General features: G+C 32.9%; 1 protein-coding gene across 1 annotated transcript in view; it reads right to left on the minus strand.

Moving 5' to 3' along the window:
* Nucleotides 1-166: 166 nt before the first annotated feature.
* LOC129230586 (collagen alpha-1(V) chain-like) overlaps nt 167-25,135 on the minus strand; it is a 161,085-nt gene continuing 136,116 nt past the window's right edge. Inside the window, exons 60-65 of the mRNA XM_054864990.1 lie at nt 23,941-23,958; nt 10,898-11,213; nt 9,176-9,288; nt 8,253-8,330; nt 7,519-7,734; nt 167-1,101 (exon numbers count right to left, since the gene is read on the minus strand). Of these exons, the coding sequence (XP_054720965.1) occupies nt 958-1,101; nt 7,519-7,734; nt 8,253-8,330; nt 9,176-9,288; nt 10,898-11,213; nt 23,941-23,958 (885 nt within the window). The 3' untranslated portion in view covers nt 167-957. The remainder of the gene's footprint in view (nt 1,102-7,518; nt 7,735-8,252; nt 8,331-9,175; nt 9,289-10,897; nt 11,214-23,940; nt 23,959-25,135) is intronic.

A 25,135-nucleotide genomic window follows, 5' to 3' on the forward strand; every position in this document is an offset into this window, starting at 1 on the left:
CTTGATGGCCAAGTCTGTGACAGATGAACAGTTAGAAATTATGATTTTTGCTTTACATGTGTCCCTTAACAAATGCCCATCACTACTGTGACAATGACTTGACGTATGCCTTAGTCTACACGTTAAAATAATCACTTTATACATCAGCATAGGAAATAAAAATTTATCACTTGGAGTGATAAAAAAACATTTATTTACAGTTCATTGCGATCAAAAATTTTGATGAAATAAAATCACAAAACACACACTTGGCAGTGATCGTGAAAACAGTAATATAACACAATATTCCAGTTTTAGACAAACAAATTTTATCATGATTTAAACAAATAAAAATTTAACTTTTAATACTTTTTACCCAAGTTAGTATTGCTGAAAAAATAACAATTTTCGATTTTAGCTACACAAGGCTTACTAGTTCTTTTGAATATTACCTAAACATTGTTAGTTGCATGAAAAAAAAATTGCTGCTTTTTATGGCTAAATTTAGGTCAAATTATCTATTTTACTGACAGCAATCAGTTTATAACATTTTTTGAATCAACCTTTAAAGCAATTAAGCAGGTTAAACCTAAACTCTTATTATTTTTACTGAAACAGAAGGAAAAAATAGAGGATCTGAATTAAACAGCTTCTTTTTAAAGACATTTCTTTCAATGTTAATTGTTTTAAAAAACTGAATCATCACTTTTAAAAATTTATCAATCAACTCGCGTTATTTTTTACACTTGCATCAAAAAAAGAAAAAAAAAATACCCCGCATTACAGAAAAATTATTTGTTGTACTAAAATTAAATTTTTCTTCACGTCTTTAAATCAGCAGGTTTTTTCTTGACAGTAAAATAAAACATAACTATATTAACTGACTGCAGGTAGAATTTAAAATGTATTTTTAAATAAAGCGCTTTGCAAGCCGGCCCACAGCAGGAAATAACTTAAAAACAAATAATTTGTGCTTCATTAGCTGAAACACAATGATCCGACTTGGAAACCGAACGCTTGGTGTGGAAGTCCATAGTCTTTAGGGAGAAAATCCACAAGTGGCAGTTGATTCAGCTTAGTGGTTCTGATTTCGAAGACAGACTTACTGGTTCCTGCTTTGGTCTGCAAAGAAAATTATTAATTATTAATAGACACATTAATTAATTAATATAACAGCAAACTATTCTTGGGATCTTAGTCGACTTTTTGAGGATCACAAACTTCTGGCAAAGAATGAAAATTTGTGTAGTTTTCAAAAAAAGATTACAATATGTTTTTGAAATAATTCTTTTTGTTTATGATACTAAGTTTCTAATGTCTTCAATAACGTGTAAAAACGTAATTTATGAACTATTTGCGTACTTTAGTTCGTAAAAGGAATGTTGAACTTAGAGGTCTCCCGGTCATTAAAGAGAAATGCATCAGAAGGTGTCATCCCCGTTTCTTGGTATGAATCATAAAAGGACGAGAATGAACGAAAAACTAGTTCTAAAAATTTTATTGTGTCTCAAATGTGGACAAAGATATTTTTTTTAAACTCGAATATAATCCTCTTGATTTATATATATATATATATATATATATATATATATATATATATATATATATATATGTATTTATTTATTTATTTTTTATTTATTTATTTATTTATTTTGCGAATTTTTCATATACAGTACCTCATATGGGAGAAAAATTGTTATACCAATCGAAAGTTCTTTTTGCTCTCTTTCTCTCTCTCTCTCATATAAGAGAAGGTTGCCATCAATGAACTACATACCAGTTTTCAATTTTTTTAAGAAAGGAAATCCAACTCTAATTTCACGTTAATTATAGGAACAATTTCTCAGTATATTTTTCTTTTTAAAATAATATTCACTTTCATGATAAATATACACAATAAAGATTGAAAATTAAAAATAAATATTTTAGCATGTGGTCCATTCATGGCTACCGGTTGCTATGGATGAACCATCGAGTTTCCATCGATGGACCGCATTGTTAAATTGAAAAATCAATACGTAACTAACAAATATTTATAACAGGTGATCAATAAACAACACAAGTAATACTAAGTGATAGAAAAATAGATTTATTTTCTAAAATGTTTTATTTTTGGATAAGGGGAACATAAAAAAAAACCCCAACACTCACACAACACACAGCTGATGTCATCACACCTGGTTCTCCAATTGATGTTTTACCAACCTGTGCAACACTGTACTTAGCTAAAATCTTTTCAACCTCTTTTGAACTGTTGAGAATTTTTTAAAATAGATTTTGAAAATTTTCGTTCGAAGCAAGATTGAACTTGCTCTCGAAAATGTCAGAGAACATTTTAGACCATTTTACTGCTAAAACCAGAAGCTCTCAAGTCACAAACTACTAGAGAATATAGTACTAACAGACGTTTTGTCTTAATTAAATCCGTGAGACATGTTATTTTTCTTAGCCTCTTGAAAGTTCAAGTCCCCCAATTTTTCGGAACTAATTCCAAACACTTCTGCTCTAGTTTTAAAATATGATTCAGTAATCATATTCTTATTTTGTAGGGCTTATCTCCTTAATTTTTAATAAGTGATTAAGGCAAAACAAACCAGTTTTATTTTCCATGCGACTGTTTAATGTTGGTTTCAGTACTCTATATTGTAGGTAAATTTCACTAAGGCCATACCACCATTTCTATAAGCTACTGTAGCACGTTCCATACTCTTACTTGTCCACTGGCCATATTTTAATAACTTTTGATCTTTTTTTTTTTTTTTGGAACAGCAAAAGTATTTGAAACTGTATTATTATAATTTAAATTTTTAATCAGTTTTATAAAAAGTTGCCTTGAAATTATCATTGTATAAGAATTTTCTTGAATTACTGAGATTATTTTTTTCATTGTCATATTTATTTGAAAACAATTGAGCAATTTTCAAAGATAATTGAGCTGAAGTTGCAATAATATTTGAGATTTTCCATGAATGAAACACTTCGTCAGGTGGTTCATTCGTGAAAACACCCAGTGGTCCAATGATAGCAGCTGCGTCATTTTAAATATTTTTATAGGTGTTACTGCTGTGACGAATTAGGATGAAACATGAAGTATGGGGAATTGTACTTGAACAGGCACTCTTTTAAGTCAATGTTCACGCTTAATTGATCAGTGATATTCAAAGCATGTTATAGCTAAATGAAAATCCCAATTATTAGTGAGACAATGGTAGAAATCTTTTCTGGACGATTAACACTATGATTAAATACATAATTTAACTACTTGAGGACATTGCAGTAGATTGTTTTCAGACAAAGGAAGGTACTAAAACGGATTACGCCTCTGCAAAAACTCTGGTATGGGAAATATCTTCGCAGTCAAGTCATGGAGCCGGTTCATTGATGGCAACCTTCCCCTACAAAAGGTGAATTTTCTTCGAAGCTTCTAAAACATTTCGAATGCTAGGCCTTAACGCTCAAAAAATTTAAAAAGAATTATGTGGCCTTTATTTTATCAATTTGTTTTTGCTATACATATATATATATATATATATATATATATATATATATGTCAAAAATTTTACAAAAAAATTATTTTTAAAATTAAAAATAAATAAAGGTATGATTAATCAAATTGGAATTAAAACAAATTATACCAATCTATTACAGTTCTAGTCCGCCAAACAAAAATAATTTTAAAAAGAAAATAAAACAAATGTGCAGGAACATTGCAGACATATGTTTCTGTGTTATAAGGAAAGTCTTTTTCAGTGCATAAAATGTGAGCTAAAGAATGTAAAGACATTCGACAAAAAAAATCCGACTTATGTCGGATGCCTTTAAATCCACGAGCTCACATTTTTTTGTGCATTGAATCCCTTGTAACGACAAAACATGTGTCTGCAGTGTTCCTGCACTGTGCTTTTAACGTTGTTTTATTTCCTTTTATTTTTTAAGAGCAAGGGTTAATTTATATTTCTTATTACTAATTTATTACAGTTCTACTTCTATATACCAATCTATTACAGTTCTAGTCCGCCAAACATAAATAATTTTTAAAAGCAAATAAAACATATGTGCAGAAACATTGCAGACACGTGTTTCTGTGTTATAAGGAACGTCTTTTTCAGTGCATAAAATGTGAGCTAAAGGAAGTAAAGACATTCGACAAAAAAATCCGACTTATGTCGGATGCCTTTAAATCCACGAGCTCGCATTTTTTTGTGCATTGAATCCCTTGTAACGCCAAAACATGTGTCTGCAGTGTTCCTGCACTGTGCTTTTAACGTTGTTTTATTTCCTTTTATTTTTTAAGAGCAAAGGTTTTTTTTATATTTCTTATTACTAATTTTTGTTTGTAGCAAAAATCCATTTTTAATATAAAAATTCTATATTTTCTATACTTACGTTTTTTGCACAATTTTTAATAAATAAGTTTTATTAACTTTGGGGACATTAAAATAAGGATTTATTCCATTAAAGCATTTCAAACTTCATTATTCCCAAAATTTAAATTTGACTTGTAAACTTGAATTGTAAATGATTGCAGAATGTTATATATGCTTGAGCTTTTTATAAATTTTTATATCTGTCCTGGACAATATTCAATTTTTTGCAACTACTCGGTATTGGCCGAGTACCGAGTACTCGGTACGTCTCTAATTAATATATATATATATATATATATATATATATATATATATATATATATATATATATATATATATATATATATATATATATATATATATATATATATATATATATATATATATATATATATATATATATATATATATATATATATATATTATATTTTAAGACTGGATGCCGTATCGGGGGCCACTAGGTCTGCAAAAGACCAACACGCCAAACGTAGCTCCATTAGAAAGGAAAAAATATTGTTGTGCGAATTCCTCAGGTTTTTTTTGCTTCTTTTTTTTTTTTTTTTTTTTTTTTTGTTATTAGTGTTATGAAGTTTGGCACAATATTCGTCAGAACTGGAGGGACATTCACCTCACAGTTGTCTTTTAAAAACTAATTTTTCATTATGTACACATTCTGTACACACAATTGGTTGAATTTCGACCACATGTGATACTTTTAATGAGGGAAAAAATTGCTACACTATTTATCAATAGAAAAAAAAGAGACATAAATAATAAAACGTCTGCAGTAATATCGTTTTCAACTAAAACAAGAAGCTCCGTCTAGAACTAAATGAGTCTACTTTCCCGTATACCCATATCTACTTTCTATCTGATCAACATTCTCAAAAATAGCTAAAATCGCAAATTGTTTTAAACATATTTTTTTACTATTTTAAGCCGATTTATAGGAATATGCCTCACTCATCTAAAGAATTAGAAGCGTAAAGAAAAAAATAAATAAATTAACGAACAAATAAAATAGCAGCATTTTTTAAACAAAGCAGCTTTCTACACTTTTTTCCTTTTAAAAAACAAATCTTCAACCACTTTCAAACAGAAAAAAAAGAAATAAATTAATAATTTCTTTCAACTGAATACATTATATCAAAAAAAAAAAAAGTTCCATTTTTACCTGTTACCGACAAATATTTTTTTTAATGAATGAATGTACTTCCCAAAACAAATCAAAACAATAAAATGTCAACATAAAAAAATTATTTTCAATGTCAAAAAAAAAAAAAAAAAGCTGTCTGCCCATATCTTAATGTAGAAACATAAAGGACTTCGAGTTTATTCGCCAAAAAATGAATATATATATTAAAACTTTAGAATGTAAATAAAACAAGTCGTATTAACAATAATTATTTCAAAGTTAAAACCATGGCTGCGGACTCGGAGTCAATCTCATTTTGGGATAAAAGAGTCAGATTCGGGAGCCGAAGGTAATTAATTCAAAGACTCGGAGTTGGAATCGTGTCCTTAGAGTACGCAACTCAACCAATGTTTGCGGAGTCGTAGTCGGACTTTTTTTGGGATAAAGGAGTCGGAGTCGAATATCCAAGAATCGGAGTCAGTCAAGTCCTCTGTGTAATGATGTTTACCAAAACTACGAAGTCAGAGTCGAAGGCGGGGAGTCGGAGTCGAAATCAGGTGCCCCAAAATTTTCGGATTCGGGAGTTTGTCGTCAAGAGCTATTTCCAACAAAATTTATTTGAAGGAAATCCGCCTTCAAGTGTGGAAGTTACATTGACTTTCAGTTTCCGCGTAGCCACTAATGTAAAGGGTTTGAACTTCAAAATTGAACGGAAAATTGTTCAAATCACAAAGATAATATATACATGTTTTTCATCAAAAGCTTTTTTCCTATAAGTTTGTTTGAAGTAAATTCGCCTCCAAGTTCGGAATTGCATTGAATTTCCCCGTAGGCGCTAATGTTAAGTTGTTCTGAACCGTTCAAAATTGAACGAAAAATAGTTCAAATCAATTAAAAAATGAAATATAGGAATGAGTTGTCCACGCCGAGATCTTTCGAAAAAAAAAATTGTTCGACTTGGACTATTCATTCAAATACAGACAGACCGACAGACATTTTTCCCCATCTCAATACCCCATTTCCAATTTTTAATTTTTAGATATTTATTTAATTATTATTTTTATTTTTGACTTTTTTTTGTTTTACGCGATATTCTCAAGGTGCATTTAGCCTTCTTTCATGCTTTTCTCTTCTTTCTTTGACTTTTACTGAAAAAGTAGACTAAAAAGCAGCAAGTTTGAAGAACTTCCATGGAGTTAAAAAAAAGTTCTTTTAAAACAGGAACATCTCTTGATCGCCACATCCCACATTGCTCGGTTTCAAAGTTCACTATAGGAAATCAGTAATACATAGTTAAATCGGCAGTCTAAACTGCTCATTATAACGGAATGTACTTTACTCACTAAAACGAAGATTAACGTATTACTTTCTACAGAAGTTATAAAATTTCTGCATCATGTGCCGACCAAGGCTACGGAGTCGAAGTCGTTCAGTCGGACTGATTGTTTGGGATAAAAGAGTCGGAGTCAGGAGTCGAAGGTTTAAAATTCCTGGAGTCAGAGTTGGACATTTACCTTTAAAGACTGGTATTCTACCAGTGCTTGCGGAGTTGGAGGCAGGACTGATTTTGAGATAAAGGAGTGGGCGTTGAAGTTTCTAAAATTCTAAGAGGCGGAGTGGGACATTTATCCTTAAAGCCTGATATTCTACCAGTGCTTGCGGAGTTGGGGGCAGGACTGATTTTGAGGTAAAGGAGTCGGCGCTGAAGGCTCTAAAATTCCAAGAAGCGGAGTCGGCCATTCATCCTTAAAGCCTGATATTCTACCAGTGCTTGCGGAGTTGGGGGCAGGACTGATTTTGAGATAAAGGAGACGGCGTTAAAGGCTCTAAAATTCCTGGAGTCGGAGCCAGAGTCTGTCATTTTTCCTCCGATTCCGCAGCCCTGGTCTCGACTGTGTCTACAAGAAATGTAGTCAGAGAAGTAATGAGTAGTTCTTTAACTAGAAACGCAAGCTCGTACATCCAACAAATAATAGGTAATAAGATAATAAGTTGGTAACCTGCTATCAAAAAAGAGCAAACATTGTGCTTTTGTACCTTGCACCCGTCCGTCAGAACCAGTGGTTTTGGCCCTGAAGGTCCGAACTCCTGTCCGTTCTCTCCAAGAATGCGGACGGCCCAGTCATAATTCCCGGCCTGCTGGTCGTACCAGGCCACGGAATTGGTGCACGAATACGTGAAGTTCTGGTAGGCTTCTTGACTCAATAGCCTCAGAAAAGTAAGCTGGATGGGACCTACGTCATCGTATGTCACCTGTAATGAAATGAAAGTCATCAACTGGAATGTAACTATACCATCACACAATGGTTCATAAAAGAGCAAACCAGCGGCACGACAGCCAGTGAGGGCCATGGCCTACTCTGCCCATCTCAGTCTTCCTGACCAAGACTCTGGAGTGCTAGACAGATGTTCCGTTGGGTGCTAAGCCAAACGCAGAACGATTAGGGTTTAGTTTCCAAGTACGCTTGGTACTCATTTTATTAACCCTCTGAAGGGATGAATGGCTGAGTCGACCATGCCTGAGTCGAAAATAGAACCCGGACCTGTGGCGTGGAAGCGCGAAGAACGACCACTGAGTCATTGGGCTTCACACAATGTCTCATACCAGATAATATTACCAGATTAGTAGGGCTAAAAACAGAGTAAATATTTCAACATTTCACTTTGCCCCACATCCCCCTACTTCATATACGTACAAAAAATTTCATAAAATAAACTGAAATCTCCTCAATTCTTAGAGAAGGTGGTTGTTTTAAAAATCATTAACTTACTCTGAAACCACCCCGGAGAGCACTGAACCACACATCTTCTTTTCCGGAGTCTTCTCTCTCCCACTGAATGTCAGGGTTCTAGATCAAAACAAAATGCATTTTTAACAGTAATAGATCCAAATAAAGTTCACTCAAGAATTACACAGAACAACAATTATACCGAACAAATTACCGTGCCAACAGTTCGACACTATTTCTAACTAGATGAAGATGCTTTAACGACTATGAATGAAAATACCAAAAAGGAATGCAAAGTGGTAGCCGAAAAACTTTATTCTAAGAAATGAGTAAAATAAGAACTGAGAACAATAGAACAAATAAAAGCAAAGAGTAAAAAATGCTGAGTTTTAAACTCGTTTTAATGCTTTCATTTCTGCTATTCTAGCCGTTGCCCTATTATGCTCACAGAAAAAGTTGTTTTACGTAATGAACTTGTAACTTTTGTTTAATCAGATAGTTTGAAATCAGAAAGTTTCATGAAACTAAAAAAACAGAATATTTTAGAAGAGCAAAGCAGGGCAACATATAAAATATGTGCGCATAAAAAGGTTAAAAACAGTGACAAATCGTATCACTGTGTGCTACACAATTCTTATTGCACTAATCGCAATGTGAATTGTAGACACTTGTTTTGCAGTTATATAGCAATGCATCTTTTAATCCAAAGAAACGAGCTCATTGCAAAAACACCCTATAAAAGTACTTTATATTATGCCTTTTTTAAATTTATACCCTACTAGATTGTGACGTGTTGGAGCTTTGAAATCGAATGTGACGTTCGTTTTCTTAAAAACAGAACCATTGTAGCAGATGTTATTGCAACTCTTTATATAGCTCAGTGTCTTATCTAGGCAATTGTCCGAGTTCAACTCAGAGGTTTAAACTGTTATTACAGGTTGAAGAGGAAGTTTGAAATATCTCACCATGGCGGTATGCTTATCTGGGTAGACACAGGTCTGCCCCCTAGCAGTCATGTTGCAAAAGACATGGATGGCGTCGTCAATCATGCCTAAGTTCGGATCAATCCAATACCAGCCTGAAATAACAACATGGACACATTATTAGAATGAGATTGATACTAGTTTCACACTGGACGCGACAGTCTTAAAATACGCATCATACTTGTTGTTACACCTTTACACCGTCAGAGAAAACTTAAAAGTTCCTATTTATGTCATTGTTTTATCAACAAATCGTAGCGCGTTGGGTGAAAATCACTTTAAACGAAAAATAAGTAACAGTCAATGAACAAGCGATTAACAACAAAAGACATGTAAGTTAGATTACGTATGCATTACGTTAGTTGAATTATGTCAAAATACAGTCCAGGGTCCACCGTACCTACCACTATTACATGTGGTTTAATCGGTTGGACCTAAAGACAGTTGGTTTTTGATCCAGACCAGAAGTCGAAAAACCCCAAATCCAGGCACTCACAAGTCGCGTTCACAACACACTTTTCTACCTCGTAAATAACCGCTTCGGCTCCAAAAAATCCGGTTGAAAAATTCCCCGTTTACATATAAAAAGATTTTTTTCATTATACCAGAGAAAGCGGTTTTTACCCACCATCCTAAGCGGCTATACCCAGCAAGTAGAAGGAAGCAGGAAGAGAAAAATTGCACATAACCCCGCAAATAAACGGAATGTGGTGAAAAGCAAGTTTTTTCCGGGTCGAAGGTGCCCATAGAAACGCGCCTACAGAGGTGCTGATTTGGAGTAGAAACGTGGAGGACTTTGTGACCATGACACATTACTCAGGGGCGACGAGAGGTCATGTCAATCTAGTCGGAAACTAGGGGCTCGGCATCGATATATATAAGTTAAAACAGTTTTATGGTGGAGGGGAATCCGGTGACCAAAGTCACAAGGGGCCCGTCTAGGCACTCGGTGGTCCTATAGAAAGCATACACAAGTCACCGTTGGTGAACACGGAGGATCTTTGATCAGCTTGCATCGAACTCCTCATGTTACGAGTCCAACGCCTTGGGGGAAATGCATTTTTCACACACACTACAGCCATTTTCAGCGAATCGTAGAGGTAGTTCAGCTTTATAGCGACATGAAAGTAAGATTGACACTTTTTAACGCAGTTTAAAACCTTCAACATTTTTTCCAACGTTTTTATTTTGCTAGAATAGAATTGATTTTGAGTTTTAATTTCGTTGCTCGTATTACGATTTGTATTGATTTACTTTGATGTATTCAACTTTAAATACGTTTTGCTTATTATAACAAGTTTGGTAATGTTACGTGAAGATCGTTAACCTGATCGAGTGGGGAGCATTGCCTGATTTTCAGGGTGTCTCAAAGCTGCAATTTCGTTTGTTTCAATAAAAGAAATTATTCGTGGTTTTTGGTCATGTTAGATTTTACACAGCATCTGGACCTACATTTAGTTAGGCAAAGAGCATAAGTTAGATATAAGTTAGCGTATATCTTGCATTTTTCATTAACATCAAATTTTTAAAAACCGTTCATGCTTAGATGGGATGCAATATCCCGACTTATTTTATGCAGATTTTTTTCTCAATGGCTCATATACCACTCAGGAAATGTTTCAGCAAGATTTAACTCACAATAACCAAGCATAAAGCTATTTCATTTTAAGCATCAATAAAAAGAAAAGGTCTGAATGATCTTACCATCTAGGAAGTCAGGATGTCCAAGATATAAGTCTCTGCAGCTCCTCGCCGGATTTTTCCTCGTACCCATTGGTTTCTTGATGACGTCAATTTCCTTTCTCATGATGTATATGTTGGCATACATATTGAGCAACTTATCTTTCAATGTCTCCGCCTTCTGTTCCGCTTTGGGAGGGTTCGAGTCCGTTTCTTGCTCCTCCTTCTCGGGGGATTTCACTGGATCCTTGCGCTCGGTGCTCCTCTTGTGTCTCAGGTATGGATAATCCCTCTGGAAGAGGATTTCTGGTGGGATTTGTGGACCTTCTCCTGGTGGACCCTAATCGAGTTAATTATAATGTAATTATTTTCAGCTTTTAGTGGTAACATCTAAATATTTAGATATAGCATTAGCTTGAGCATATATCCACTACGTTTGAAATTTAGGTATTGTGCGGCTCTCAGAAGTTGAGCTCCGACTCTGACAATGTTTGCCTCTGTTTCGGAAAATAGGGAGGGGTAATTGGTGCTAAGTTGAGTTGAAAAACTTTCTTAGTAGTTTTTGAAAAATATTCAACTAAAATCCAAGTCAATAACACGTCTATTTTTCACTAAACTCTGCTAAAACAGGTAAACATAGTCAAGGTAACAGCTCAACTAACCAGAACTGCACTATAATGTTAACGAATGTTTGTATAACATCACTTGTAGTTCCATAGTGAAAGCAAGTACAGTCAAACCACCGATGAGATGGAAAGGCTAACATCCGGTTTACAACGGAAATGAACGCATCTATTAGTTTTCAGGGGTGAAGACTTTTACAGATGCGTGTAAACCTCTAAATTAAGCATAATCTCATTCAAATGAGTGGAACATGCGTATCAAATTTTCACTTTTCGCCTTTATTCATATATATCAGATATAACCATCGTCTTAACCATAGACTTATAAAGCAATCTGCATTATTAGTCTATGGTCTTAAATGTACGTTTACCCATCCCAACCGTGGGCAGACAGTTTGCGATCAAAAAAAAAAAAAAAAAAAAGCATTGGGATTGATTACTTGAATCAAGGTCCTCAAAACTCTGGAGTATTTGCAAAGTTTCAAAAACTCACAAACTAAAATTTCATGCTTGCTTATGTTCAGCCGTCAGATTATTTTTGTAAATTTATCACCAACTAACTTTATAATTGCTACACTCTAAAAAATTTCCGTAAATTTAGGAGCATTGGCCATAAAATTATACGGTAAGTGCCCTTCTTCGAGGAAACAGGGCAGTGACCGTAATTGTAAAAAAACTACAGTAAATTTAAGTTGCGTTGACCGTAAAATTACGGGGCAGTCGTCCAGTCCCTTAATCTGTGCAGAATACGGTCATTCCCCGTAATATGCTAGCTGATAAAGATCACGTGTCGTTGTCACGTGTTTCTACGCAAAGAAGCGGGAAGGAGAAAAATCAAGATGGATGGCCTGTGTTGAACGAATGTTGTCTTCCAACTAGAGTCCCTTCCAACAACTTAACGTTTTAAATATGTAATGTATGATATAAGTCCCACAATATCTGAACCAAATATACGTATTGGAGAGTAGGGACTCTGACATACAGGCTCTCATCTAAGTATTGCGCCTAGGCATCGAAAGAAAGATGTTGTCTTCGTGCTTCGTCGCCTCGCCATGTGATTCCAATGTCTGGATTCAAAATATTAAGTAAGTAGTTTTTTTTCTATACTATTGTTTAAGTGTAATTTTAATCCACTGTTCTTTTTTTATTAGCTATTTTGATAACAATAATTTGTGAGCATTGATTGATGGCGAGTACCGAAGCGTCGCTGTAACGTTGAAATTTAGCATTGATATTGATTACATAGTACAATGCATGCAAACGTGATGCAATATAAACGCACAAATGAATATCATATTATGCTCCATGTGTTTTAATTTCCATAGTTTCATTCAAAAATTTCTGCAGTATTTTTCTAAATTAATGTAATTAATTAAAGATGTTGTGCATGAGGACAAAATGAATTATTTACTAATTCTCTGCATGCTTTATATTCCTGGTTTTAAATAACCATGATCAATGACTAATAGGAATTGGTTACATTTTTTAGATTGTTTTTAATGAACTCAAATGTTACATTTAAACCAATGAAATAAAACATAGGTACGTAGTTGAAAATAAATTGCTTTAGGCTACCTCTTAACGACAGATTCGTTTTTAGTACAAAATATAAATAATGACATCATTGTTTTCATTAGTTTCACAGCTATAAATGTTTAAAACATGTTTCATACATTTTTTTTTGTAGCTAAATCTTTAAACAGTTATTCATACAATTATTATAAACCAAAAATAATGTGATGTAACATGTATTTCTTATCAACTTTCAACACTTAATTAATTACTGAATTGTTTCTGGTTCAATGTGCCTAAACTTATAAATTAAATGTAAATTTCTATAATAATACTATGTTTTACTATAACTTACACGAACTTGGCTTGTTTCATGCAGTACTTTCAAAAACGTTTAAATCGTGCTTACTTCAAGTTTTCTTATATACGACTAATGAAATTATATGCGAAACACAAATATTTTCATTTTTGAATTTTCTTGGTCATTTCAATTTGGATCTAGATCCATGAACGCTCCCCCTGGTTGTACTGCTGTGTTTTGAAGTGTTTCCTTCAAATAGTGTTATAATCGAATGTTTGTTGTCAAAGGCGCGTTTCATATTATTCTTTTGAATGATTTGGTTCTGGTATGAATGTTTTTGACTGGAATGTGTTTTAATCATAATGGCAGGTTTATAGGAGTCATAGTTGCAGGTCCTTGAAGTGGGGGAGGGGCAGTGGTGGATCCACAGAGGGAGCAATTGGGGTGATCCCCCCCCCCCCCCTCCGAATTCACGAACCTAAATTTACCTTTGCAAATTTAAATTTGTAAATTCGAAAAATTTCCGGAAAAGGTCTCCAAACCTCCCCCCCCCCCCCCCCCAAACTCATCACAAAAAATCGCCAACTGTATTTTTACGACTTTAGTTCAAAAAATTTTTCAGGGGAGAGTCCTCAACCCCCTCTCTCCAATGTCATCAAAGATCGCCAAAATTTTTGAATTTTTCGATCTTCAATTTCGAAAAACTACCCGAAATCGAAAACGTTTTCGAAAATGTCGTTCATTCAAACTTTACGGGGTTCTTGAATCAGAAAGGAATGGGCCGTTACTGTTGATCCTTCTGTTCTGCTTTTGAATTTATGCTTTGTCTTATGTGTGTACTGTTATAAAACTATTTCAACGGTGTAGTTATTTAGTAGTACTTAATACATTCTAAACTACTGGGCTTATACATTTTTCTTGTTAGTTTTTTTGGTTTTTACGCAGTCGGGTTTTTGTTTTTATTTAATAATTTTTTATTTAATCTGGAGTTTTTTTATATAAATGATGCATAATCATACCTACCATTTTTTATTTTGTTCCATATACTTAGTTGAATTTTCTTTCACCCAGACAATCCTTGCTTTTAAGTTTGATCCAGTTTGCACAATTGGATGAAAATTAACTTCTGGATCAAGAAGTGTTTCATCGGAATTTATTTAGAGGTATGTATTAATATTTTATTTTAAGAAATGTTTTTCTAAACTCTATTGAGCGACGATCAGTTTCTTTGCTCTTAAACTAACAATTTTAATTTTTCTACTTGTTACTTGTATTCAGTGCTTTTATTTCTGGTCGCTGTTGTATTTAATATTTAAATGTTATCGATATCAAATAATAAAATTTTATAATAAATTTAAAAGAATATAAAATGTTCAGTATAATTGTGCCACAGAGTGATGTCCGATGAACTGGACACGAAAACAGAACTCTTCATTTTGTAATCTTAGGTAGTCTATTTGTATTGTATAGGTATGAGAACACGTCCTATTTGTATTGTATTGTATAGGCAGGGCGCCCATATGCAAAGTTGCAAGGGGGGGGGGGGGGGGGCTCAAATATTTTCCCTGTGGTGTAGCTATATGTTTTCCCCATGGAAACTGATTTCAGGACAGATTAGAGTCATTAAAATTTGACATTTTTAATAACTTATTCATTAATGGCTGGAGAAATGTTTTTACATTTTTGCAAGGAAAAAAGTACTAAAAGCAAGGAAATTCTAATTTCAAGGGGGGCTCTAGCCCCCCTTCACCCCTATATGGGCCCCCTTGCCTTATACGTATATAAACTACTGTATTTCGGATCGGTAACATGTGCTACAACCAAGGATACTTGGGCAGCTTTCAACAGTTAAAATCTCAACCCTGGCTGTCTCACTGCATACCCATCCATGCTCGTCATTGGAGGGGGGGGGGATTTCCCCCCTCCCTTTCTCCCAAGAAAAAAAGATGAGCATGGCTAGGGTATGCACGGACGCTGCCAGTTAGGAGGTTTTAGGGGCTCAATTCCTCCCAGAATCCTTGGTTTTAACCCCATTGCCGATCCTAATGCCTAACGCATTCACAGTAGTTAAAATGCCGGGCCTGATCCTACTTATGACAAAAGAAGTGCATTAGCCATCTTTTGTGGTACAACTTATAAATGATGAAAAGGTTGATATCAGGGGGTTAGATACTGCTATTTTAGGGCTGATCATGCTGAAGAATATTTTTAAGGTGCATAAAAAATTCTGAAAATATTTGGGTGTCAATTAAAGCAATAACTTATCCAGAAATAAAGCACCTTGTGGGACATAAACAATACTAATTAATTTTAAAAGCAATGAAAGGAAGTTGTATTCCAGATTTTTACTTTAAAAAATATTAAGTGAATTTAAAAAAAAAAATACTCCAATTGTTTGCAGGTTATTCATTAAGTATATTTGAGCACAAAGTGATTGGATAATAATGTCGGCAGAGAATTATGACCCTCACCTTGTATCCATCGTTGCATGTAAGATGCACAGATTTCCATATTTATTTTGAAAATACAGTCAAACCTTATTAAAACTAACTCCAAGGGACCTTTATAATCTATTGGCCTTCACTAGAGACGTACCGAGTAGCACTTTGGCCGAGTAGCCGAGTACCGAGTACTCGGCCTTTTACTACTCGGCCGAGTACCGAGTTACCGAGTAATTCGGCCTTTCACTACTCGGCCGAGTTTCCCAGTACCATTTATGTTGAAAGAAGGACCACCGACACACATCGATGAATTTTGAACTTATTGAAATAGTAGTATAGACCTCCTTGTCCATATAATAGTTTTTAAACTAAATTCCTGCTGAAATTTAACTACAAAATTTTGCAAAAATAATATTTTTTAAATTAAAAATGAATAAATAAAAGGTATGACTTATCAAGTTGGAATTAAAACAAATTACACAAATTTATTCATTATAGGTCTAGTTCGATAAACAAATAATATTTAAAAGCAAAAAAACAAATGTGCAGGAACACTGCAGACACGTTTTTCTGTGTTACAAGGATCGTCTTTTCAGTGCATAACATGTGAACTAAAAAATGTAAAGGCATACGACAAAAAATTCGACTTTTGCCGGATGCCTTTAAATCAACGAGCTCACATTTTGTGCATTGAAAAAGAAATTCCTCGTAACGCCAAAACACGTGTCTGCAGTGATCCTGCACTGTGCTTCTAATGTTGTTTTATTTCCTTTTATTTTTAAAGCTAAGGTATTTTTATATATCTTATAACTAATTTTAGTTTGTGTAGCAAAAATTCCATATTTGCACAATTTTTAACAAAAAAGTTTTATTAACTTTCTAGACATTCGAACCAAGATTTATTTCATTGAAGTATTTCAAACTTCATTATTCTTAAAATTTAAATTTGAATTGTAAATAGTTGCAGAAAATTATATATGCTTGAGCTTTTTTGTAAATTTAATTATATATTCAATTTTTTGCAACTACTCGGTATTGGCCGAGTATCTGATCAAAATTTGGCCGAGTACCGAGTACTCGGCATATTAGCCGAGTAGGCCGAGTACCGAGTAGTTACCGAGTACTCGGTACGTCTCTAGCCTTCACCTTAGTTTATCTTATCCAAATATCAATCATTAACAATCAAAAGGACAGGGATCACAAATGTAGTTTATCTTAGCAGAAATTTATTTTAAGCGTGTTCAAAATAGTATGATATGTTTGATATTTTGTTTTCCAATTGCGATGTTTGCAATCTAAGAATTATATTAATCATATCAGTAACACTCATTTACTATTGAAAAGAACCAAAAGTAGACTGCTAATAAAATTTACTGTAAGGGTGTCTTTTTTAGGAATGTCCTTCTTTGAGGCACCGTCTTTTAGGGGATGAGCCTCCACTATTGTGGAACAGATACCTTTGTGTTTTTTAAATGATTGTTTCTTTAGTGTTTTAATTAAATAGTGTTATAAAAGAATGTTTGTTGTCGAGAGTTTGGTTATTGATTTCTTTTGGATTATTTGATAGTTCAATTATGTTTTTGAGCGAATATTTTATTAGAATTCTAGTCGAATATTTGACTGAAGACTGAATATTTGGCTAAAAAATGTAATTTTTGAATTTTTATTTTATGGCAATTCAGAATTGAGGATGCTTATCTATTTTCTGTAGATTAATTATTTTGTTTTAAGCATTACATAATATTTTGAATGGTAAAACTTCCGAAATCAAAATGCTGCAAAATTTAATTTCTGAGTTTTCTTTGCACGTTATAAATTGCCTTTTTTAAACATTTGTGAGACGAGAAACGTTTCACAAATTAATTTTTTCTGCTTAGTGTTTCATACCTAAGAAGTCCAGTGGCACTTTGTGCCTCCTCATTGCAGATTTGAGTTTAATTCCCCGTTGGGCACAGTTGATTCGACCTTTCATCCCATAAGTGGGTCAATAAAATGAGTACCAAGCATGCTTGGAAACTAAACACTGGAGGTTCCACGTTCGGCTGTCCACCTTACTAGAACACCTGCCTTTGCACCCCACAGCCCTCTGTCATGAAGATTGATATGGGCACGGTGGGATTGCCTCTAATTTTGCGCCACTGAGTTTAGTTTCATACTTATGACTTATAAGCGGTTAAAAAAAAATGTTTATGTGGCGTAAGATATAAAAGAAAGTGAAAAGCTACGAAACTTAAATGTAACATCTGAATGTTTTCTCTTGCACTAAAATCACCTTAAATGAGTCATTCTTCAAAAAGTAACTTTTCTGTCACATGCCTTTTACAGTAAAAAATTTTAGGAACAATTCATTTAACAATGATTTTTAATTTCATCAAAAATATATCGATTTAAACCTGCCACCAATTTTTGAATAATAAGTTTTATTTTAGTTTATTTTTGGTTCGTAACGTGTGAATTTCATTTCCGTGGCATGTCACACACCTTGTGTGGCTGTTTATGTTGCTTAATAACTTAATTAAAAGTATATACTTATTTATTAATTATTCCTTTCACAAGTGCCTCAAATGATAATTGTTTAAGTATATTTAACTTTTTAATATTGTGGTTTAGTTCATTTTAGTAGTATTTTACATGTATTTGAAACTACTAATTAAACCATACTTTAATTAAGAGAACTTAATATTATATTCCTACTAATCATTAAAATAGCTGATTGATTGCACAATTAACAAAACTACTACTTTGATATTAAATTGGCCTCAATTTTTAAATACTAAAAGTTTTTTTTTTCTTTTTTTAAAAAAAATTTCTACGAACAAGGGATTATTTTATTTTTTATTTATGCGTAAAATAATTAAAACTTAGCTGGGCCATTGTTTATGGTTACTTCTAGTAGGTAACACTTTCATGTAAGAACGGGAAAAAAAAAGAAACAAAATTTTTCGAGATTGAAAAATATTTGCATTCAAAAGTTACGTTTTCTAAAGAATTACCCAAATGTGATAATATTAGTAAATAGCAGGTTGGAAGTTTGTACTAGAGTACTATACATTCATTGTATAAAAAATTTTTTGCCTACTAATTGTCAACTATTTATGTTATTTACTATTCAATTGCTGACTAAATATTAAGGTATTCAGCCAAACCAAGTATTCGGTTTTGTGTGCCAAATAGCCATCAGTATACCAAAAATCAACTGCATACTCAATGTATCCCTAATTTAAATGATGAGCTTTTTCAAAGTTGGTGGGTATGCATGTTTAAACCCAGTGTGCATGTGTGGTTGAAAACATTGTCCTACTATTGATTGCAGTAATTTAGTGTAGTTGAGTAGTACTTAGGATGATTACTGAGTACTCGACCCAAGTTCTTGCTACTGGGTCAAGTGCCGAATATAGATCTTTTTTTAACGATCAACTGACATACACAAGGGAAAATTTTCACTTATTGGAACATCTATATGGATCTTGAGCATGAAATAAGTTTTCAGTTAAAAAGGAAATCCAAAAAGATTTAAAGTTTAAAATTTAAAACTAGTTTTTTCTGAATGTATGGAGGAAAAAATTGAAATTGATTTAAAAAACTTAATTTTTCCATGACAGTTCTTTCAAGCATTAAAAATTGGTTAGTCATACATTGGTTAGCTTCTTTGTACTTAAAAAATTTTTGACCAATAAATTTGCTGTCTCTTATTTTGGGGTAAAGGAGTTGAAGATTCCCGGAGTTTCTTTTTCCTTCCAACAATGCAACATGTTTTCTGTCTTTACTTTTCTTTTCGAACTTGGAAAAAAAATACAAATATTAAACCAGTACAAATGCATCCTTTAGGACTGGACTCGGACTCCGATATTATTCCCATAGCGAACAAAAGTGGTCTTATTCAAATATGTTTTATGTTTTTATTTATAAAATTTGTTTAAAAATTTTATTTATGTATGGGAAAATGAATGAAAATTTATCTAATAAAATAGTTTATTTTTATTTATCCCTTGTGGCCCCCCTTAGCCCCTCTATTAGAAAATCTGCTACCATGCTTATGTATGGGGTCCAAAAGCTTAGATGCTTATGCTCTGAAAAAAGGTGTTTTCAATATCTGTTTATCATACTGTAGATGCCCGTCAGGAAATAGCCAGTATTGGCACTAAAAATGCCAAAATGTTTTTTCCCTGAAATTTCCCCTTATACTTGTACTACAGTTGCAGGTTTCCCCCGAGATCTTTGCAAGACTCCAAAGTGCTTTATGTTTAATTATATCTCTTAATGATCATCATTATTGTTTATGTTTTCAATTGATTTTTTTTTCTTTTTTTGAAATTGATGTTCACTAAATATTCATAACCTCATTTTGTTTTCTTTTCAAAACAGACCACATATTTTGAATTGATGTCGGAAAAATGCTTTTCTTTGTCATTCGTTTGATTTGAAGAAACAAATTTTTCGATATTTACATGTTTACCAGCTTTTATGCATTAAGCTTAAGATTTATACATTTTAGCAGTTACGATGTCTTTTGATCTAGCCTTAATTTTTTGTTTAATTTTATTATAGCTTATATTTCTATGTATGCATGTGCTTTTTCCTAGGATTCCTGGAAATTTTGTAAAAATCCTTTGAACATCATATTAGGGAGGAAAACCTTATGAAACCAGGGAAACGGGTGAAAAAAAATAGGGTGCTTTAAAATGCTTTATTTTGATTTTCACTATTTAGTAGAGACGTACCGAGTACTCGGTAACTACTCCGTACTCGGCCAATTTGCCGAGTACTCGGTACTCGGCCAAATTCTGATCAGATACTCGGCCAATACCGAGTAGTTGCAAAAAATTGAATATTGTCCAAGACAGATACTAAAATTTATAAAAAAAAGAGCAAGCATTATATTCTGCAATCATTTACAATTAAAATTTATAAGTCAAATTTAAATTTTGAGAATAATGAAGTTTGTAATGCTTCAATGGAATAAATCTTTATTTTAATGTCCCCAAAGTTAATAAAACTTATTTATTAAAAATTACGCAAGAAATGTAAGTATAGAAAATATGGAATTTTTATATTAAAAATGGATTTTTGCTACAAACAAAAATTAGTTATAAAAAATGTAAAAATACCTTTGCTTAAAAAATAAAACAACCTTAAAAGTACAGTGCAGGAACTCTGCAGTCATGTGTTTTGGCATTACAAGGAATTCCTTTTTCAATGCACAAAATGGGGGCTCGTAGATTTAGAGGCATCCGACAAAAGTCGTATTTTTTTGTTGAATGTCTTTACATTCTTTAGCTCACATGTTATGCACTGAAAAAGACGTTCCTTGTAACGGGGGGGGGGGGGGGGGGGGCAGAAACATGTGTCTGGAGTGTTCCTGCACATTTGTTTTATCTGCTTTTAAAAATTATTTATGTTTGGCAGATTAGAACTATAATTGATTGGTATACAGTGAAACCCCTCCTAACGGACACCCCTCTTATGCGGACAATTTTTAATTCCCCAGTTCCAATGCAAATAACATTATTTAACCCCTGTCCTGCTGACACCTCTCTATTGCGGACAAAAAATTTGTCCTGTTAGTGTCCGCATTAGAGGGATTTTACTGTAATTTGTTTTAATTCCAACTTGATTAATCATACCTTTTATTTATTTTTAATTTAAAAAAATATTTTTTTGTAAAATTTTTGACGCAAACAAAATTGTATATATATAATGCGTAATTAAATTTCAGCAGGAATTTAGTTTTAAAAACTATTATATGGACAAGGAGGTTTATACTACTATTCCAATAAGTTCAAAATTCATCACATGTGTGTCAGTGGTTCTTCTTAAAACATAATTGGTACTTGAAACTCTGCCGAGTACTCGGTAACTCGGTACTCGGCCGAGTAATAAAAGGCCGAGTACTCGGTACTCGGCTACTCGGCCAAAGTGCTACTCGGTACGTCTCTACTATTTAGTGAGAATGCTGCTCTGCTTTAAATGTGTGAAAAATAAATCATTCTTAATTTTCCTTATGGTGATTTCTTTTTAGGGCAATATTTTGGATAAGTTACTGAACTAAAGGATCCAAAAGGAATAAAGATTTGGAAAAAGTGATTCAACCAAGTTTTGAAAAATTTGACCATAATTTCTCTTCTGAAAAAGTTTATTTGTAATTATGTTGTTATTTAACTTGTAATTAGTGTAAAATAAACCTTTTTGATGTTTTAAACTCTTTGTTTTCATTGTTGACACTTCTGGATATTGTCTCTTCTTATTTCTTATGTAGACATGCTCACATATTTTTTTGGTAATAATTTTTGAGCTAAAATTCTTTCTCTCGATAAAATTGTTTTCGAGATGCTTACCTTTAATAGATACTTATGGTGTTTAAAAATTAATTTATCCACAAGTTTATGCTAGCTAGTAAAAAATGCAGTCTATTTTTGAAGTCGACTGCACAAGTTTTTAATTTATGTATAATTTAATTAATTAATAACTTTTTAAATATGAAGTATAAATATGTTTTTTAATAATTTATATAACTTTTTTGAATGTTCTATGTTCTTTGAATGAACGAGGTTAGCAAACAAGTAAAGGCAATGGACGAACCATTAAAAAAACACTAGTTGCCAATATTGGTAACATGTGTTTTAGCGATGAAACAAATTATTGTGTATGTAAGCATTTTACATAAAATATTAAGTGTTGTATTTTACTATAATCCATACAGTAAAAAAGCTTTACTGAATTTGTTTTTTGTTTTTTTTTTTTTTCAGTTTAGTTTCCCTTATTTCACTGGATTTTTTCCATATTTCTTTTTATACTTCTCTCTCTTAAACATGCATTCTCATTTTTAGAGATCATTTAATAGAATATTTATAATTCCGGCAACTGGGGTCCTCAAACTGCATTACTAACAGTGTTAGCCTATTTTACGCATTAATTGAATTGTAAAAATGACTTGCATTTTCATGTGTTCTTAAAACTTTTATTTATAACTTGGTTCTTATATGACAATAAACTAAGTTTTAAAGCACCTAATAATTTGTGAGCAGTGACGATAAAGAATGACATTTTTTTTATGAACATCATGTTAATTTACAGGAGGCAGTGACCATAGAAAAGTTTTATGAGCATAACGCCAATTTACGGGCAGTGATCCTAGAAAACGAATTATAGCTTTTACGGAAGTAATATCAATTTACGGGCAATCGGCGTAGAGAATAAATTCTAGCTTTTACGGGAGCAATATCAAATTACGGGCAATAGAACTAGAAAATAAATTTTAGCTTTTACGGGAACAATATCAATTTACGGTCAATGGGCGTAGAAAACAAATTCTAGCTTTTACGGGCACATAGTCAATTTACGGGCAGTGGCCGTAGAAAAAGGAATATAATTTTCACGGGCACATTGTCAATTTACGGTCACTCCCCTTTTATTTTACGGGGAGGAAATTACGGGCAAACCTATTATTTTTACGGTCATGAAAGATTACGGGCAGAATATTATTTTTACGGGCAGTGACCGGACCATTTTCTGCCGGTCACTGACCGTATTCTAACAGTGAAATTTCTTAGAGTGTAGTATTCGTATTCGATTTTTGTCAGTGATTACAAATGTTGTCCCACCCAATCAAACAGGGAAGATCAAGCATAATAAAAGCTTTTAATAGCTGCGATAAGACTAGAAAAAAGATATTTGGCATAAATCTTTTGAGAAAAACCAAAATTGTTCCTTACTTATTAGCTTGAACTCTTGAACTTCAAGAGAGCTCACCATCGTTTACTCAGGATTCAACTATGTTTTACTGGCATTCCAGGTCTGGAATATTTATGGATGCAATGGGGTCTTATTTACTCCATTATATTGTACATCATGAATTTGTAACCTTTACCACATGAATTAATATTTCTATTATTTTTTCAGCCTCACTATTTTCTTTTCCAAGCACAGAAGTATTTCGTAAGCTCAGTATGAAACGTGATAAAGTATAAGTGATAGAAAAGCAAATCTCAATGGCATAAAGAACATGTAAAGGCGAGCCTACAGTAAATGGTGAAGCTAGTAGGAAAAACATAAATTTATACCAGCTCGAGTTGTTAAAGTGTGAAAAACAAACGGAGCTTTGACATTGAAATAAATTGATCATTAGTCATTTTTTATCACTTGGACAAATTATGACATAGAAAAGTAAAATAATGAAGCATGATAACTTACTGGTGGACCTGGCGGACCCTAAAATAAAAAAAGGTTGAATCAATAACACATTTTTTAATAATTCATAATGATATAAAATTCTGTTATTAATGTTATTTTTTTTAAAAACTTTAAGTTTAAAATAAATTTTAAAAATTGAAACACGCTTTAATAAAAAAGCGGCAGGAGGCGCAAATAAGTTTCAAGAAAAGGAATTAGAATATAATATACTTTGTCTCAAAACATTTGATTCATGTTAAATGTCAACAGTTATTTGATTCTCATTCTAATTTCTATGAAAAATTCTTTTTCAAGTAGCTTTGTATGTTTTACATTAATATCAACCGGTTGAAATAAAAATTTAAAGTTTAAAATTGCTATGATAAGTATTTCTTTTGCAATGAAATAAATAACTTTTGAACTAGAAAAAAATTTGAAGCTTGTTTACGTCAGCGCAGTTCTTCTTTCTTAACCTTTTCTTTTTCTTTTCTTCAGTTTATTTCAGTTAAGCATTTCTGAAGTATCATTTTTTTAAAATTACTAGTTATCACTCCACGTACATTCAATGGCAGAGCTACGAGCAATAAGAACAACAACTAGTTTCATATTGAATATGACAAAAAGAAAGCACACCTGTAAACTACATGTAACATACCGACAGCCTGGTAATGTCATTCAGAGACCGCATATTCATCCTTGTTATGGCCTTATCATACTGGAATAGACAATAACAGCTAGAAGCCAATGTCATCTCATTGAATCTGAGAATGCAAGCAAACTGGTAATTAAAGTAAATTTGGCGAGACATGAGCGAGAGTCTGCAGCAATGGTACGGTTCAACTCATCAACTGTAGACAAAATTTGGGTACTAAGCAATAAGTTACCACCCTTAAAAGTAATAAAGGTAGTAACTTATAGCTTAACATCTGTGAACGCTGTAATTACTGTAATTTAGCAAATGAAATTTACATTGAAACTATAGTTTTCCAAGTTTATATACACGTTCTATCAGTGACCTTCCGGCCACATAACACATAGCTAAACGGTATTCTAGTTCCTACCACACTCAGGATAAGGTAGACGCTGTTAATAATTCAAGTGCTTTAGCTATTGGCAACTTCAAGGTGTTATCTCCCTTTCCCCAGGCTTTACAGAAGTATGGAAGGAACAAATGGAGGCCCAAACACTCGGTCTTTAAAAGAATACCATAGGAAAG

This window comes from Uloborus diversus, chromosome 9 (genome assembly GCF_026930045.1).
Source record: "Uloborus diversus isolate 005 chromosome 9, Udiv.v.3.1, whole genome shotgun sequence".
Classification (NCBI taxonomy): domain Eukaryota; kingdom Metazoa; phylum Arthropoda; class Arachnida; order Araneae; family Uloboridae; genus Uloborus; species Uloborus diversus.